General features: G+C 44.7%; 1 protein-coding gene across 2 annotated transcripts in view; it reads left to right on the forward strand.

Moving 5' to 3' along the window:
* ANKH (ANKH inorganic pyrophosphate transport regulator) overlaps window positions 1-18565 on the forward strand; it is a 119083-nt gene that overhangs the window by 83199 nt on the left and 17319 nt on the right. For both annotated transcript variants that reach the window (XM_090276215.1, XM_090276216.1), the window contains exons 4-8: window positions 2675-2758; window positions 7162-7332; window positions 9345-9479; window positions 11465-11557; window positions 15221-15316. In XM_090276215.1, the coding sequence (XP_090132341.1) occupies window positions 2675-2758; window positions 7162-7332; window positions 9345-9479; window positions 11465-11557; window positions 15221-15316 (579 nt within the window). The remainder of the gene's footprint in view (window positions 1-2674; window positions 2759-7161; window positions 7333-9344; window positions 9480-11464; window positions 11558-15220; window positions 15317-18565) is intronic.

Genomic DNA, 18565 nt, shown 5'->3' on the forward strand with positions numbered 1-18565 from the left:
TTACATCCAGCAATCAGAACGGTTCCAACTGACCATTGGCTTTGAAGTAGCCCATCTTGTCAGTTTATTTTATGAGAATTGTCTATATTTGCTGTAAGTTCTGGTAGGCAGCAAGAGAGCCCATCTGAAAATTTTGATTTAAATGGAACATTCTCTTCTGGTATATTCAAGATCAAGGGATCAGGATAGCTTTCTGATAAACTTCCCACCTGCATGCTATAAGCACATAAAGCTTTTTAGAATAAGAATCCTTTGAATATACTGATAGGATTTCATTACAGTATGCCCTCACTTATCGTGGGTATTACGTTCTAGACCCCCTCCCGCCCCCCCGCGATAGGTGAAAATCCACGAAGTAGGAACCTTAAATTTATTTTAGTATTTATATATATTTTAAGGCTTTAGAAACCCTTCCCACACAATTATAAACCATTCCCAGTCCCTTATTAACCTTTCCCGCTCCCTTATTAACCTTTTCCACACTTTTATAAACATTACTTATGTTCTTAAACATATTCTACACTCTTAAACCTACGTAACTTTAACAACATATGTACAGAGTACCGCAAAATCCTGTGATACAGCGAAAAATCCACGATAAATAATTAAATATATTTTTAAAAATCCCGCGATGCAGTGAGGCCGCAATAAGTGAACCATGATATAGAGAGGGACTACTGTACTTTGAATACGAGCTTTACCACATTAGCTAAGGGTGGCTCACTTCCATAGATTAAATTCTTTGTCATGATTCTGAAGCGTTCTCATACAGTGCTTTATGTCTACCCATATGTGTTATAGACATTCAGGAGACTTAGCAAAAAAATAGACACACACACATACACGCCAGTTACATCCAATGCTGGCAAATAAGCTCTTTCTTTGGGCTTCATTTTAAATTACCCTTGGAAACAGACTTAAAAATATGTTAATCTGCATAGTTTTTACCACCCCTACCTCAGGTTTTATGTGCATTAGACACATGGAGCAAGTGGATATCTGTATTGAGGTAAGGCAGCAACTTCTCAAATGTTATCAAACGTCCTCATTTGCCTACAGTTAGATTATTGACATATTCTTGATGAATCTCTGACAGCTTCTACCAGTTTGTAGAGTAGACTTAAATATTTAACTCTTGGGTTTGACATGAAGGTTCTGATTCTCAATTGTTGCAATATCACTTTAGTGGGAGAATTTAGTCATCAGAACACTTGTACTGAGATTTTCTTTTTTCTTATTACCAGGTGTAATTACTCTGATAAATGACGCATAATCAGAAGAAAAGATGACGGCCAAGGGGTGGGGGCCCATAGAACCAGATTCCCCAAGGTGTCCCTGCTGGCCTGTGGTGGCCCCACAGTGCTTTCAAGTCAGTTAGCGGAATGAAGGGGCTCTGTTTCCATCCGAAAGGAGGAAAAGCCTAGCATCCCAGGCAGAATCCATGATACTGCTGTGATGCCTGCCCACCCATCTGTATTGAGAGACTGTCAACACATAGAAGAGTATAGTCGCACAGTAAATTCAGGGAACTAGGGACTCTCAGTAAATGTGAATCATAGACTCTTAAGTGCTCTGTATTCCAATTTCCTTCAGCTGTACTTATTTGCCATGGTAGAGTTTCTAACACTCAGTATAACACCAAAACCTGCGGGATTAGTACCCATTTCTTCCATGTTTCATCTATCAATTCCCCCAAAGACTCCAAAAGTAAGAGGCTTCCAATAAAAAGCAAAATAATGAACATTTATAAAGAGCAGGTCATCTCCCCAAACACACACACACACACACACACACACCCCTGCAGCATGGCCCTGATACATTGGTTGGAGAGATAATATTTGAAAACCACAAAGCTTATCATCCAGATGGCTTTTGGTCAACAAAGATAGCCTGGAAGCTGTTATTTGCAAATGTTATCTACACTTTGCATTTCTTGTCATCGCCTTTGGCCCCTTGGGACCTATAAGCTGAGGAAGGAAGTAGATGAAGCCGCTGCTCTGTAAAGTCTTGACACAGACCTGTTTGACTCCGATGAAATGTTATTTCTGCATCAGTCCAGATCAGCCTTTCCAAAGTAGAAGGATGATCCTTCAACCGATCCTGCCATGAACTTCAAACCTTCTCCAAACCTGCCATCCCCTAGGCTTGTCATTGTCTACTCTGCTTAAAGGACTTTCCCTCTTAATTTCCCTCAAAGGCACAAAGTGGCAGATCAGATCCCACAGAAACTTGAAGAGGAGGAAATAATGGGACCCTAATCAGTGAATGCAGGCAGTAACTCAGAGCCCAGTTAGAGCCTTCATTATGACATGTTTTAGCTATAGAGAAGCTGCTGCTTTGGGGTTCCTTGCTCCCAGAGAGAGACCAGGTTCCTCCATTCTTGGTGTTTACCCAACTATCCCACCAGGAATGTGAACCTAACCAGTACACTAGTCTGCATATAGCTGGTATGAGATAAATACTGTGCAGTCACTGATTCCACTTAAAAATCTAACATGCATGTAGCCTCCAGGCCAACTTGGAGTCTTTTTACCGACCAAAGATTTACTCACATGCACTACTAAGATTTTAGGAGGTATAAAGTCTATTTTAGGAATGTCGAATGCATCACAGTGACCAGAAATATTGTAATCCCAAAGGTGTACCTCATGCCAAATTCTTTTTCTTCCGGCAGGCATGGACCCATGCTGGCATTCTCCTAAAACACAAGTACAGCTTCCTGGTAGGATGTGCCTCAATCTCAGATGTCATAGCTCAGGTAAGTGTGGCCTGCGTGTCCATCAGAGCTCTCAGGGCCCTTTGCAGGTGAGCGACAGAACTCTCGTCCATGCGTGCGCTCTGCAGTATGTTCCTGCATGACCCAAAGCAGATGTGGACTCCTGTAAATGTTTGCAACGCAAATGGGAAAATGCACCTCTGTGGTACAAGCGTGTGTACTCTTGCCACAATGAGGATTTCAGGCAATTAAATTTAGTATCAGAAGTTTTGACCATTATTTTTGAAGAGCTTGCATGTGAATGACTATAAAGTCACTGCTGGTCCATTCTGGGGTGGTCGTAGGGTCCCTGTGCACTTGGCTGGGCGGACCCTCGGCCCTCTGGGTGGCCTGACAACACCTGGCCTATCAGTCGGTTCTAGAGAGAGCTCTTAGGAACTATCCTTAAATGTTGTTTCTCATGCTGTTGCCACGCAGGGCTGCCATTCATGCAACATTTCCCCACATTTAAAAGTACCAGGAGGCCAGATGCTGCCGGAGAAGAAGCTTTCGTTGCACCTCCTGCTGAGTCCGGTTCCCTGGGGGCTGGCACCAGCCCTGGTTGCCCACCCTCCTTCCTTTCTTCTCCCACCAGGGAGACTGCATGAAAAATTTCAGCAGAAAATTAGATTTCATTCCTATCATCTATAAATTAGACTTAGTTCCTGCATTCAGGGATTTAGGGGAATGATTTCTTCATAGAGAAGGGGATTAGGCTGATTTCTAAGCTCCCTTCTCAATTCTCAGTTCCATTCTGTGAACACTCCCATGCCTTTCATCCCGGGTTTTCCCTACTGTCCTTTAACCATCTTTTTGAAATAATCTATTGTTAAACTGTTAGCCCCTCCCGAAAGACCAAGGGTTAGATTTCCAGATTAACTGCATTTACTCCATGGATTGCAAGGAAAAGTAATTGAAATCCATTCCTGCTCACACTGTGCACACATGCATATGCACATGTGTGCAAACCTACACCATTCCCTTCTGAGTTTTAAACCTGGTCTTGGCCCTTGCCTGTTGGGAGGGCTCCCAAGTTCAGAATAAATGTTTCTGGTTGGTAGGAGCCATGAAAGCTGGATTCAGATGACATCTGGTTTTGGCTTATTGCTGGTGAAGTAGTCATTTTAAGCCTAGTAGTTTGAGTTCCTACCACATTTGGTTGGAGTGGTAAATTCGATTTTTGTCCTTAAGTCTTTTATCCCCACCCTCAGCTTCATTCTTCTTATTACCTGGGAGCATTTGTTAATTACTGAATTAGACAATAAGTAAATAGATCCCAGGCAAAGTCCTTTGAAATACCACCTTGGCATAGACAGATAACAAGTAATCACCAATGATAAAATGAAAATGGTTTATTATGCTTTGGCTTGCAGTGGCAACTCTCATTCTTTAAAAATTTTGCTGAGCTAATTGATTTCACACAGCAGTACAAGAAAGCTCTCCGTTTGATTCAAATATGCAATGCTTCTCTGTGCTATTGAAATAGTTATATGTTCCAATTATATTGCCATGGGATTTGTGGAAAATATTGCTGTGCTTGTTTTATTTCATAATCCCCTGGACCTTCCTGAGACCTCCAGTCCTTTAATCTTTCTGCTGTCACCAGCCCTTGTCTTTCCGGGTCAGCTAGATCCCAAGGGTCTGGTCAGACACCTGGGAACTACCCTAGAGCATTCTGCTTCATTACCAAGCCTTTTCAGTTTTAATCCTAGACTTTTTTTCATCTGCCCTCTTCTCCCCACCTCTCCTGTGCTCACCCTGGTCCCAAAGATCACCCCTTCCACCTGCACTACCCGAGATGCCTCGGAACCAGCCTCCTCCTTTCTGCCCTTGCTCTTCTCCATCCTTCCTCACGCAGCCACAGTGACCTATTCTCAGTGGGATTCTGGCAGCTTCACCCCCGATCGTGGCCTGCAAAGTGCTGGAGACACACGGTTTCTGCTTCCTCTCCAGCTGGGCACTGTCCTCTTGTCCCCTCGCTCTCTGTATTCCAGCTACAGGTCCTCCTTTCGGGGCCTCGTTGTGGCCCAGCCCACTTCCACTGGGGTCTTTGCCTCAATCCCTCTGTCCAGAAGGAAATGCTCTGCCTCCATTCTCCTCACCTCCCTCCGACTCCTGCCCCCTCCTCCCGCTACTTCTGCTGAGGCCGTAGGTCTCAGACACATGCACCATGGGGCACCCACCCTCACCCTGCAGCCCTCTTTCCTACACAGGCCTTGTTGCAATTTGTCAGTGGGCACTCACTGGCATCACTGTTTGATCAACCTTTCTGCCTCCTCCACAAGACTGTCAGCCCCAAGATGACTGACAGTCTGAGACTGTGCTGGTTATCATTGAATTCCCAGCACCTGGTACGGGGCCAGCACAGAACAGACTCTCCCTGGGGAATCCTCACCACCAAGACAGTAGGTCTCCCCCAGAAAATAATGCAACATGGGCTGTGTCAGATTCAAAATTGTAATTCTGAATTGAAATGCAAGGCTCAAGGCTTATTTTAAATGGATAAGTGATACAATCCACCATGAAGATGTAAGCATTACAAGTTTTGGAACACGTGGCACCAAGACGTTACAAAGATGAGAGAGGCTGACAAAATCTTCCCCTTGACTTTGGGAGCATTATTGACCCAATGCACCCTCCTGCACCCCTCTGTCCCGCTCTATCCCATTGTGCTTCTCAAGCCGCTTTCTTTTCTCCACACTTACTCCTTGCCTGTGACTCCCTGTTCCTTTAAGTCCAAATCCTCCTCCTCAGTCTTGCGTGGCTATCCTCCTGGCCCCGGGAGCCTTCCTGGACTTGGCAGAGGGGGAGTTCTTCACATACTCATTTTTCATACAAGTTTTGTCTCTAACTGCGATCATCTCAGTTTATCCTGTAGGTTTGCATCTGTTCGATGTTACACTTGCTGTGGACATGCTAGTCTGCGTTTGCATGTTAGGGCACCTTAGAGGCCTCTGATTCCTTAGAGAAATATATAGGCATCTTGGCCTCAGCCCAAAATTCCCCATCTTCCTTGTGAAGAACACAGTGGGTTCTTCACAAGACTTACACCAGTTGGTCTCCACAGCCTGCAGTTAACCCAACAGTTGTTCCCCTGGGAAGCCACAGTCATGGCGACAGCCTTGGGCATCTCCACTTCCGTCACTGGGCTCTGCTGTATCCCCAACGGGCGCAAGTGTGAACATGAGCATGACTGCCAGTGCCACCCCGGCTTGTGACCACTCACATCATCCATGCTTGGGCAGCCTGGTGTGTCCACGCAGCCATGCAGTCCCTCTGTCCTACAGGCCCCCGAGGACATCTGTGCTGGCATCTGTCTCGTTCACTGGGTTTGAGAGCTCCAGCCTGGGCACGGTGTCAGCCAATGCTATAAGCAAATCACCGCAATAGCTAATACTTTCATTTCGTTCAGAAGACCTGCTTTTCTGTGGTCAGTCGGGCAATGAATGTATTCATTCAGTGAATCGTGCTCAGTCTCCAGCTTCTTTTCTAACTTTCTGTCATCACTGATTTCTTGATAATGGCAGTGATCAGGATAAGCCTCCTTTGGTCAGGAGCACTCAGTGGTGGTGTATTTTACATGCCTATCAGTTGATGGATATTTGGTTATTAAGGTTGATGAAACTCAGGGATATGGCCCCCCTTTTAGTATCCTACTTTCAGACTCAATATACCTCCATGGTCTTCAGAATGGGTGGGTCCCAGGACTCTGGACAGAGGCGGGGCTGCTTCTCAGATTTCTGCACAACAGAGAAGTTAAATACATTAATACATTTACTTTAGAGACTTTATTATTATTTCTATCCCTCTTGTCTATTTTTGACCTATTCCATTTTTATGTTAATATTTTTAATTTGGCTTTTTTATAACTGGTATTAGTGCTTTTGCAGCATTTTTAGTGAATTCCATCTTATAAATGCTAACATCTATTTTTTTGTATATTGTTGTCATTGATCACCACTGTGTGTGTGTGTGTGTGTGTGTGTGTGTGTGTGTGTGTGTGTGTTTGTGTGAGGTAACTTAGGTCCTCAGGCGTGGATTAGATGTGCACCTCAGTATCCAGCCTCAAGATGGGAAAGCTCTACTGTATCTTTTGGGGTCTGAGAAGCCAGCATTTCTAGATATTTTTTAGCAAAAAACTTAACCAGATATACAGTTGCCTTAAAAGAATCTTAGTGGTAAATATAACAAAATGATCATGTGCTCATCCTGTGAATTCTAAACGTCTGACCCTGCATTCCATGAGAGCAGCATTGAGCCATGGCCCAGTTTCTGGTCTCTTTCTCATCAGCATCAAAGGTCTTGCTTAGAATCAGTTTCATCTGGGTGCAAGAAATCGGGCTGTGCTTCTGTTGATCGGTTCTGTCTTCTTTCCTCTGACTCGTTCTTGTCTCCCCCTCATGCAGGTCGTTTTTGTAGCCATCTTGCTTCACAGTCACCTGGAGTGCAGAGAACCCCTGCTCATCCCAATCCTCTCCTTGTACATGGGCGCCTTGGTACGCTGTGCCACCCTGTGCCTGGGCTACTACAGGAACATCCATGACATCATCCCCGACCGGAGTGGGCCGGAGCTGGGGGTACGTCCTCGGAATCGCCGACAGGCTGTCTATACATTTGAGTGGAATAAAGTTTGACCTCACCCTTCTATGAAATGAGGAATCAATAAAATAAGCATGCTCACTGAGACGTCAAGTGCTAAGAAGTGTCCACAGGGACAGACGGATGGAGAATTTGTTAACTCTGGAGATCAGAGCAATTCTAGAGGCCACTATCCAACCTCCTTATCTCTGTATGAGACTGGGGCACAGTGAGTCAAGTCAGGTCAAGGAGTACGTACAGCATGTATGGTTTTTCTTACTCTCTATGGTCAAAAGTAAATCCTTCTTACAGTCAACTAAGATTTTAGCATCCATGGTACCTTTGAACTCACATTTGATTATTTTGAATTTAAAGCAGGAATCCAGGCTTTGTTCCTACCTTCTGTATTGGCCAAATATAGATGCTCATTCAGGTACCTTCTACAGAGTGTGGAGAGTATTTTGGTACCATACGGTGACACAGAACGTTTTTAAATATCGCCTCTACTGTCAAGCAACTCTATGTCCCATTTGGCAGATAAGACCAAAACAGAAGCAACAGACATGAACGCAAACATAGATGCAGTGAGAACGTAAGAGCCACGGAAGCTGAGAGGAGGAAGTTAGTGATGTGGGCTGAGGTACCTCTCCAATGGAGGCAGAGCTCAGGCTACAAGCAAGGTATAATAATTTTACACAAATGACCAGAGCTTCCTTTTCATCTTAGGTATGCACAGTGTCTGATTTCTATGTAGGCTGACCTTTTCCACCCTTAGGTATTAGACATCAGTTGGATTTATTTCCATCTAGCTATGAGGTAGATATGCATGATCATATACAGTCCTGAATAAATTACCACACTCCACCCCTTGACCCCACCTTTGGCCACATGTTACTTTCATCATATTGGAACATTAATTGGATTGCCCACCTACCTCAATCCCAGGTCATGCCACCAATAAACCTGATCTAGTTATTTCCATCACAAGGACAACCATATCACAGTGGTCTTGATGGTAATAGTCCTTCTCTTAACATGCAGCCACCAACAAAGGGAAATAAATTAAAGTGGCTGAGATGCCCCCATGATGTCACTTCTACCCTAAGGAAGAATCAAAATGTGAAATAGTGAAAGCCAGGCTTTAAAGAGCACATATCTTTGCTATAGAATTCTTAATAAGTCACACTTTCTTTACCATGCCTATATAATTTTTGCCCTGGCCAGGTGGCTCAGTTGGTTGGAGCATCGTTTGGTATACCAAAAGATTTCAGGTTTAATTCCTGGTCAAGGTACATACTTAGGTTGCGGGTTCAATTCCTGGCCCTGGCATGTACGGGAGCCAACCAGTCAATGTTTCCGTCTCATATAGATGCTTCTCTCTCATTCTCTTCCTCCTTTCCTCTCTCTCTAAAATCAGTAAACATATCCTTGAGTAAGGATTTTAAAAATTATAATAATTTTTTACTTTTAAGAGTAAATGGTGATAGAAGGAGACTAGACTTTGGATGGTGAACACAAAGTACAGTGTGCAGATGATGTATTGCAGAATTGTACACCTGAAACCTATATAATTTTATTGACCAATGTAACCCCAATAAATTCAGTTTTAAAAAAAGAATAATAAAAAAAGAGCTACCTCTTACTGACATGGCTTCGAGCCAGTCAACTTAATGATTTAAACAAAAACTAATTTCCAACTCTTAGTCCGTGGAGTTGGTTTCTGCTAGGCTTAGAGCTGCTCTGTTTGGGAAAGAGTGGTTTGGATCCCTCCAGGCTAAATGTGTGTTTTGATTTCACAGTAGCTTGCCAACTGTCTGAGTTCATTTTATTTTCACTGTACATTTTATTTTAATTCAACTTGGCTTCACTACAGAGGCTTTTCCTTACATTAGTTTTAAGTATAGTGAATTGATTCATGATTGACATTTAAAAGGAAGGCTTTGACTCTGAATTGTTTTTCCTATTCTGCTTCCAGAATTTAGTGAACTTTTGCCTCCATTTTTTGATGCAGGGAGATGCAACAATAAGAAAGATGCTGAGCTTCTGGTGGCCGTTGGCTCTCATCTTGGCCACACAGAGAATCAGCAGACCTATTGTCAACCTCTTTGTCTCCCGGGACCTTGGTGGCAGTTCTACAGCTACAGAGGTAGGGCAGTTTCTGGGCATGTGGGTACTCGTTGTCGCCTTATAAAGAATGAGGGGAGGGGAGGTGGATTACAAATTTGTTTCCTATTCATCTTGAGAGCTCAAGTAACCCGGTGGTATGAAATGATATGATACAGTCACACTAGGAAGCACAGGGATCTCATTTGGTGACTTAAAATCATGTGATTTTATATCTGTATGAGTACAGAAGAAAACATTTCATTTATCCTTCTTAATGACTGTATGAGGAAACTGAGGCAAGGACACAGAACTAGCAGGAAGCTGGGCTAGTATTAGCAACCAGATTTTCTGACTCCGGCCCAACAGCCTTTCTATTTTTCCATGGAGTCAGCATGATGCCTCCTCACTTTAGTTGCAGAGGACAACGGAACAGGTGTGCGGCTGCAGAAGAGGGGCAAAGACGCAGAGGGGGAAGGGTCCGTTCTTCCACCGGGACCCACCTACTGCCACCTGTTTTCTCTCCGCCCTCCTGCACTTACCACCCACCCCTTCGTGGCTTCATGTGCTCTTTGGCAATCTGCCCTCCTCCATATGAGGAGCTCACTCACAACTCAAGAAATTTACCTGGAAACTGGCAGCTACTCCAAAGAAAGAGTTGAATCACTCTTTCCTTCTTCCAAGTATGGTATGAACAAACAGAATGACTTCATTTGTTTCCTCCGCCACCGCCCTCGGGAGAACTAATTCTGTCTGTGGAACGGGCTGATCCTTCAGGAAGGCTGGTGGCTTCCCCTCAGGGCCCCTGTTTACACGCTGCCCTTTACCGATCTGTCAGCATGTCTCCAGCCTGGGGTCTCCTGCCAGTTTCCATGTCCTGGGAAGCAACGCATGTTGGCTTGGAAAGAGAAGCACATTAATCACAAGCAGAATGCTTTTTCTGACCTCCAATTGTTCTTGGAGTTTGTGTTTTGAATCATGCATGTCATCATGGGTGGCTTCTGTAACACAGCAGCTGTTTTACATAAATACCACAATGTAAGTTGCCCAGGAAAAAGTATAGGACCCTCCTCACCTGTGTGCTAGAATTCCATACCCCTCCTTAAAATAAACATGGCAGCTTGTATATTAGAGCCATTTCTCAATTGGCCTCAATGGCGCAGAGACACAGCACATGGAGTATAGAATGGACATTTACTGGTCATCTACTTATGTGTCGGCATTTATGCCCATTTCATTGACTCCCCATAACCATGTGCAGTGAGGGCTGTTATTCTCCTGATCCGGCTGGAGGAGCAGAAAGGGAGGCCCAGCAGGTTCACGCTTCACACAGCTGGTAGGTGAGGAAGTGGAGGTTTAAAATCCAGGTGCGCCTAATTCCAACCCATTTTCATGGAAGAACATGCTTGGTTTTCTGTAAGAAACAGTTATTTAGTTTTCTTAAATTAAAAATAGTAATTGGGCAGTGCTTCCTGAACAGATCAGAAGTGAACTGAGTCAGAAGGAGAGAGTACATAAAGCCATCAACAAACTGATGAGTTACCCTGAAGGCCTGGATAGAGTTGAATAGGAGGATCCCAAACAAAGACTATCCAGTGAGCAGAGAGGGCTCAGAATCACATTTTGAGACTAAAGACTTGGGCTGGACTAGAGGGTTTGCTCTGGAGCTATGGAAAGAGCAAAGATTCTGGAGTCTGGATCTGGGTCGAAATTTTGGCTTCTCGAGCCAGCAATCTGGACCTGGGCCTGCATCTCGCTGGATTCGTGTAAAACAAGACCCATGCTTCTGGTCTCAGGTGCTCTCCAGGAGTCCACTCATCCCAGAGCCAGGGACACCGTGGAGCACCTGTCCCGTCCACCCCTTCCCAGGCCCTCCTGTGGCTGGCCGGTGCTTGTCCTCCAGTGTCGAGTGACTTGTCAGCAGCAGCCACTCCTGAGACAGCTTGCTCTGTCACGGGGCAGACAGCAGCTCCTGCAGCTGCACTCCATGAATGCTGTTGCTAACTTTGCTTTCTCTTCCTCTTGTAGGCAGTAGCAATTTTGACAGCCACGTACCCCGTGGGTCACATGCCATATGGCTGGTTGACGGAAATCCGTGCCGTCTACCCTGCTTTTGACAAGGTGAGAACCTGTGCAACGTGGTGTCTGAAACACAGTCTTTAAAATTAGTGTTTGATAGGCAGGGATCTCTGATGAGGAGCACTTCGACATTCCCTAATCTCACCTGCCTCAGGAAGGTTAATGTGGTGTTGGGGATGGCGGAGGTGATTGTGGAACATTTCCCTCAGGAAATAAGAGGCAAATTTAAGCTTCTCAATGCTGAGCCTATAATGCCTCTTCCAACTCATATTCATGGTTAGGTTAATCCTATTGAGAAACTGTTTGCAAAAGGGAAAATACACTCTCAAAAACTAATAATACATTGAATTTTGTTTCCATGGTGGTTTTTTTTTTTTTGTTTTTCAACTAGTAACTTACTGACTTCATAGCAGATACAAAGGTACAGACAAGGAATGGTGGGTTGAACTCAGAAACTTACAGAAGGAAGTCTTTCGGCGTGTGGGGTGCATGGACGCTGAAGTTGTCTTTGCAGCAAGTGTGGGCCTGCCTTGGTCTGGATGCAGCAGACTTAGTGCAGCTGACAGCCTCTGTTGACAGCAGCTCTGACCTCCTCCTGCTGCTGCTGCTGCCGCCCAAGAAGACACATAACCCTCTGGACATATGCCCTCTGTCTGGGTCGGGATCATCCTATACATATCAAGCTCATTAAGCTTAATCATTTGAACCTAAAACTAGTAGCCTTTTATCCTAAAACAAATGTCTAGCAAAACAGACCCCAGAAAGATAATATGCAATGTTTTAAAATAAAAAATAGGAAAGAAGCACACCATTTGCCACTAGTACTCTTAATAGTAACTATTTGGCCTTGAATTTCTATAGAACTAGCTCAGAACCATTGCCAACGGCATTTTATCTTTTTTAAAAAATTTAGTTTTCAATTACAGTTGACATACAATATTATAATAAGTTTCAGTAGTACACATAGTGATTAGACATCTGTGTACCATAAGAACTGATCAACAATATCATTTTATCTTATCCCAGCAAGAGCCCCGGGCAGGCAAGGAGAGGAAGCCTGTTTGCCAGGGTTCCCCAACAGATCACCTGCCTCTATTCCCACACCCACAATCACCCATGAATAGCAACTCCCCTCAAAGCACTTCTGAGATGCCACTACAGTCTTATGAGAGACAGAGTAGCACTGTTGCCCAGAACTCCTTACTGGGTGTGGAACTTCCCCAATAGACCATTAGTTGGACCCTCCACCTATTGTAAACATTCTTTGCAGCCTCAGGATGCAGAATATCTCTTAAAAAGTGCATTTAATTTCTGCTGCCCAGGCCTTTGTGAGTGGACGTCAGAGGCATGAGTCACTTGCAGGAGAAAGCTGACAGTCCATGTTTGAGTGGGTTTCATCCAATCTACTGATAGAAATCATTGCTTTCATTTCAAGGAACATGTGTATAGAAGTAAATCCTAGAAAACCAAAATGAATATAAGTCTTCTTGCTAAATTTCTAGCTCTTGGTGAACATTATATAATACAACTTGATGAGAACAGCAGGTACTGAAGTGTTAGAACCTTCTCGCCATACAAGTCTCGTCTGAACTTCCTGGAAATAATAAAACTTAACAATACAACGCTATGCAGTTTTGCTAGGAGCATCCAAGAAAAACATTGTCTTCTTCACGATCACAGAGGTTAGGCGCTATGAGAAAATTCCTTTAACAAGTGTACCTCGATCCAGAAGCTGGAGTTACTCGGAGCCCTTTTGAGAGCTCACCCATTGTTCCCAGACATTCCACTGAGCTACTCCAGCCTTTATGTGAATGTGTCTATTAGCCCGAATCTTAGACACCTCCGTGCAAACCTCCAGAGTTTGCCGCACTGACAGTTGAAATCCTTAGCCTCTCTGTGGGTTGCAGAATAAGCGATTTAAAACTTCTTACCTAAGTTCTGATGGTTCTCACTCACTGTTGAACTGGGAGAGTTTTGCACTTGCACAAATTCTCTCTGATGTGCAGTTATCATCAGCAGAAGAGCATGTTTCTGAGCAGATTGGGCAAATAAAATACAGATGCAATCCAGTGATACATCCTAGTTTATTCTAACTGTAATTGCAGAAATATTTTCTTTTTAAAAAAATAATTTATCTATTTGTTTGCTTATTTTATTTTTAGAGGGGAAAGGAGAAAGAGAGGGAAAGAAACATCACTGTGTGGTTGCCTCTCACTTGTGCCCCCAACTGGGGACCTGACGTGCAACCTAGTCACGTGCCCTGACTGGGAATCGAACCAGCAACACTTGGCTCGCAGGCCGACGCTCAATCCACTGAGCCACAGCAACCAGGGCCAGAAATATTTTCTATTTTAAAAATAAAGGTGTACCCGAAGGAGCTGAGGCACGTTACTGTCACTGTGCGTGATGTGTGCCTAATTCTTTCCAGTGCACCACCTTCTCCCTCCGCCCACCAAGGTACCACTAACACAGATCCCTGGAGTGAGTGGAGATGGACAGATGTCCTACCCTCTGTGATTTGCATTTGGTCATGGAAACAGTCTGTCACTCAGGAAAGTAGTATGCCTTAGAGGCTGGAAATAAGAACATATCAGCTCATCCAGAGCCTGTGCTAGTGGCATCTGTCAGGGGAAGAGATCGGAGAAATGGCTTTAGCCTCTGAAATCAAGGAAACATCAACCGTTCTTTTTCAAGTGGAACTTGTAACATCTCAGCTTGTATGTCTTTCATCGGGCTGGATGCGGTAATCTGTTTTCACTAGTCTTCTCTGAGACTAATTGGGTCTATGATGAAGCAGGAGTTTCTTTTCCCTGCTGATTTTCACAGCTGAGGGCCAGGCACACATTGGGTGATGGGCACACTGAGCAGGGGCACTGGGGTGGCCTCAGCAAGGCTCTCAGATTCAAGGATGTGTAAGAAAGCATCTGAGCCTTCTGCTTTATTTGCTTAAAATTCATTTTAACAAAGGCTTTGGGGCACTTTTTATACTCAAGGAAAGGTTGTGCTAAGTTGCAGGAGCTAAAGAGATGGGTGAGATGCACAGGCCTTTGTCTCACAGGGGCTTTGACACAAGCCCCTGAACACAGGCCAGGGCGGGTGGTCTGCGTTACAGGAGGAGGTTCCAGAGGCAGTTGGGAGGGAAAGGATCAGAGAGGCTTTAAGGAACCAGAGGGCTGGGAAGATGATGAGCCCTTAATAAAGGGATGTTTTTAACAATCAGAAGATCCCATGAGAGGAGGAGGAACAAAATTACAGAAACCTGGAAGCACCATTGGGATAGGGGAAGAGAAAGGGGTTCCCTTTGGGATAAAGGTCAAAAAGTCATGGCGGGGAAGTGAGTCTGGGTCAGAGCAAGGAGGGCCTTGAGTGGCCAGTATAACTTACAATCCACTTCATGGGGACACAGGGCCCAAAGGTCACAGAGCAGGAGATGCCCACAGTGCCAGGGGAGGGCACAGGGCTGAGGCCCTGGACTAGCTAGGTGGCATCCAGCACCAAAGTGAGGGGGCTGATTCCCTCTGGTTAATGAGAGCTGTCTGAGTGAGAGAGACTCAGAGGGACAGCCACCTTCCAAGCTGTCACTTGAAATCTATACTTTAGACACATCAAATGCAACACCAACGAGATGCTCTTTCAGGTGCACATGAGGTCAGTCAAGGATGACCCGGATGGAGCCCGTCACCATTGTCCTGTTCTTCCCCCTAGAATAACCCCAGCAATAAACTGGTGAGCACAAACAACACGGTCACGGCAGCCCACATCAAGAAGTTCACGTTCGTGTGCATGGCCCTGTCGCTAACGGTAAGGAGAGAGACCGACCCCTATCCCCTACCCCCTCCTCTTTTTTCTTAAGGAGAAATAGTTACATTAAAGGGAGAGGTTGTGTATTCTATAATGCGATGTTATGCTAGATTAATTAACAACCTCTTCAAAACAGTTTCATCCCAAAATATGAACAATTGTTATTTGAGGAAGTCCTTGAAGTCAGGAACAAAGGGTCATCTTCTGGCGTTTCTTGGGACTTCTTATGTACTGAAGAAAGGCAGACTTTCCCTTTTGTTTAAATCATACTGTTGCCTTGCTGAATAATTCCCAGTGCATTTTTGATCATCCGGAGTGACCCATCCCTTTTTCAAATTTAATTGGTGCTATTTTGATTTCCCCAGTAATCGTTGCTTTCCTAATGAGGTTTATGCTGATGTATCCTACTTTTTTATTCACTATTCAACATGTGTTGTTGGAGCTCCTACTGCCTCCCAAGCCCTGTGCCATCTTCCCAGCTACAGCTGTGAACAGGTGTGGGTCACACCGCCCTGCTGGCGGGCCAGTCGGTGACTCTGCACAGCCTTGAATAAACAGCACACATCCTTCCTTTATCAACTCCCATGGCAATTCAGATGCAGAAGATAATGTTCAAAAACAGGGAGAAAATACTTCCACGTGCTATAATCCAGAACACATGGTATATACCTTAAAGTTGTTTATAACACTTATCAGCGGTAGCAAAAACAAAACAAAACACTCTTAACATTTATAAACATGTAGACTATGCCCTTTGGATGAAGAGGATCAAAAGATAAACAGGTCTTTTGAATGCTGTTTGGTTTTCCTCTGTTGTGGTGGTCCACGTTCCCTGTTAAGTCCTGTAGAAATTCTCCATTTGTGTAGTGCGATACCAGTATCTTCTCAGAATGCCTGTGTGTGTGCAGTTCTCATCATAAGTGACCGAACGTGGGACCTAAGGGAGTCCAGGGTGTTGGCTTCTGCTGGTGACAGGGACACAGTAACTGTTGTCCTTATTACCGTTTTCACAAGAACTATTTAGCTTGGTGAGTCCTTTAAAACAAAGCCCTACATATGTTTTGAAACCTTAGTGGGTGTTTTTTCCGAAGTCCACTGCTTAATATTGGATCCATTGATCCAACACCTGAATAGGTTGTAACAAGGGCAGGGCAGCACGAGACAAAGAGCCATCACATAACACCTCTGACAGCCGAGTCATGACCTTGTGTCCTCAACCACCCGTCGCTCCATCCCAATCCCTCCCACCTGTGTGTCTCTCATGAAACCAGGTGGTGGGTGCCAGAAGTATATTCCAGTGCCACCTGACCAGAGGGCTTTCTGGTAGCATGCCTGTTTGAATAGGGACAGGTTAGCCCATGCGACCCGGCTCCTATTTGCATTAGTTCTCTGTGGTATGCAACTTTTTTCATAATTCCCTAGAATATTAGCAAAACACTGAATAACCTTGAATCTGTTTAAAAGTATTTTAGGAAAAATAGAGAAGGCTTCTGTTCCAGGAACAGACTTCAGCTTTTGGAAACCATGTCAGTATAATACTGCAAAGCCAAAGCACGTCCCCAATTCCCAGAGAACAATTTAAGTTACTAGTATTTTATCTAGTTGTACTTATCCCCCTCCAGTAGTCTCAAAACCTTCCCTTCTGCAGTTTCCCACTTGAACTGTATAAATGGTGTCTGTTTTGGCACAAAATTATAAAAATTACATAGCTTCTGTTTAACATGTCTGTAAGTTTCCCACTTGAACCTTATAAATGGTGTCTGTTTTGGCACAAAATTACAAAAATTGCATAGCTTCTGTTTAACACATCAGTATACGCCTGCATTCTAAAAAGAACGCATGCAAAGCCACCACCTGAACAAGTTAGAGAACCACAGGGAAGATGCTGTTCTTCCCTGGGGACCCTGCGCATGCAGAGTGCCACTGGAGCCCCGTCTCACACCTGCATGTGCAGGGTGCCACCGAAGCCTTGTCTCACACCTGCGTGTGCAGGGTGCCCCCGGAACCCCGTCTCACACCTGCGCGTGCAGGGTGCCATCGGAGCCCCGTCTCACCAGAGATGTGGTTCCCAGGCTGTACCCCGAGGCTGTCCTGGTGCAAGAGCAGGTTTGTCAGAGGTAGCTGGCAGTCACAAACTGTTGTGCCACGAAAATGGCCAAGTCACTCAGTGAGGTTTAACTCCTAGACATCCCAGAATTTTATTTTATGACTTTCTATGGCTTTTTTAGAAGTCATTTTTATTAGTCTCAGCTTAAAGACAGAGCCAGTCTGGGGAGCACTTTTCTTCTTACCCAGTGGGCACATTAGAGTGTGTAGGACCCAGACCTCCGTGGGATCTCATGCATAGTCTCGGCCCTCCTGACAATAATCACGATAAGACGTGGGGACCAAACAAGGCTGTGCGCTCGTGGTGTCCCGGTTTCCAATTTCAGCACCTGCTCACACTTCCCCAGGTGTGTCAGGCTCCAAACATGAGCCCATTCCTGGCGGCCTGAAACTCCCGATGTCCTATCGATTTACATCAATTCAGCATGTGGGGGGTCAGCAAAGCCCAAGTCAAACAGCTCAAAAGTTTTTTTGTAAATTATCTCAAAATACATCAAGAAACACCCAATAGGTGTACGTACAGCAAGCAGTGTGTGAAATGAGCACCACCGGGACGTGAAACACCCGATGAGTAGGCTCAATGGCCATTTGTATGTTTAAGGAAGCCAGAAACCATTCACGCAGGAACAAAAGAAAACAATGGAGAAACCACCTGGTCCCCTGGAAGTGTTGCCCTGGCTTGCCTCTCCCAGCGCTTCGCTGTCCCCTACACCTGCAGACAGACTATGAAAGTGGCCTCGAAAGGAAAGTCACTTTTAGCTGACTGATATATGGCATTTGCCAAACACATTCTTTATTTTTATCTTAATGAGTTTATTTCTGCATTTCCAGCTCTGGGTTTGACAGCCCACTCATTCAGGCACGTGGAAGTCAATGCCATGACTTGTACCGTGAGATTATCTTGGGGGTCTTCTTGGACCTTCTGAGCCCAGGGCAAGACTCAAAGAACTACACTGTGATACTGAGGAAAAAAAAAAAAAAACAATAGTGCTTGGAAAACCTACTCACCATTAATCAGGTGCCAGGAGGTTTTCAGGGGTTTGTCTCTGATCCTCCCTGAGAAGTGGCACTTAACCATGTGGTTTAAAGAATGAATTGTGAATTGGCCCTCACCAAAAAGAGAGAGAGAGAGAGACAGAGAGA

The sequence above is a fragment of the Furipterus horrens genome, unplaced genomic scaffold (genome assembly GCF_987537825.1).
Source record: "Furipterus horrens unplaced genomic scaffold, mFurHor1.1.pri manual_scaffold_5, whole genome shotgun sequence".
Taxonomy (NCBI): domain Eukaryota; kingdom Metazoa; phylum Chordata; class Mammalia; order Chiroptera; family Furipteridae; genus Furipterus; species Furipterus horrens.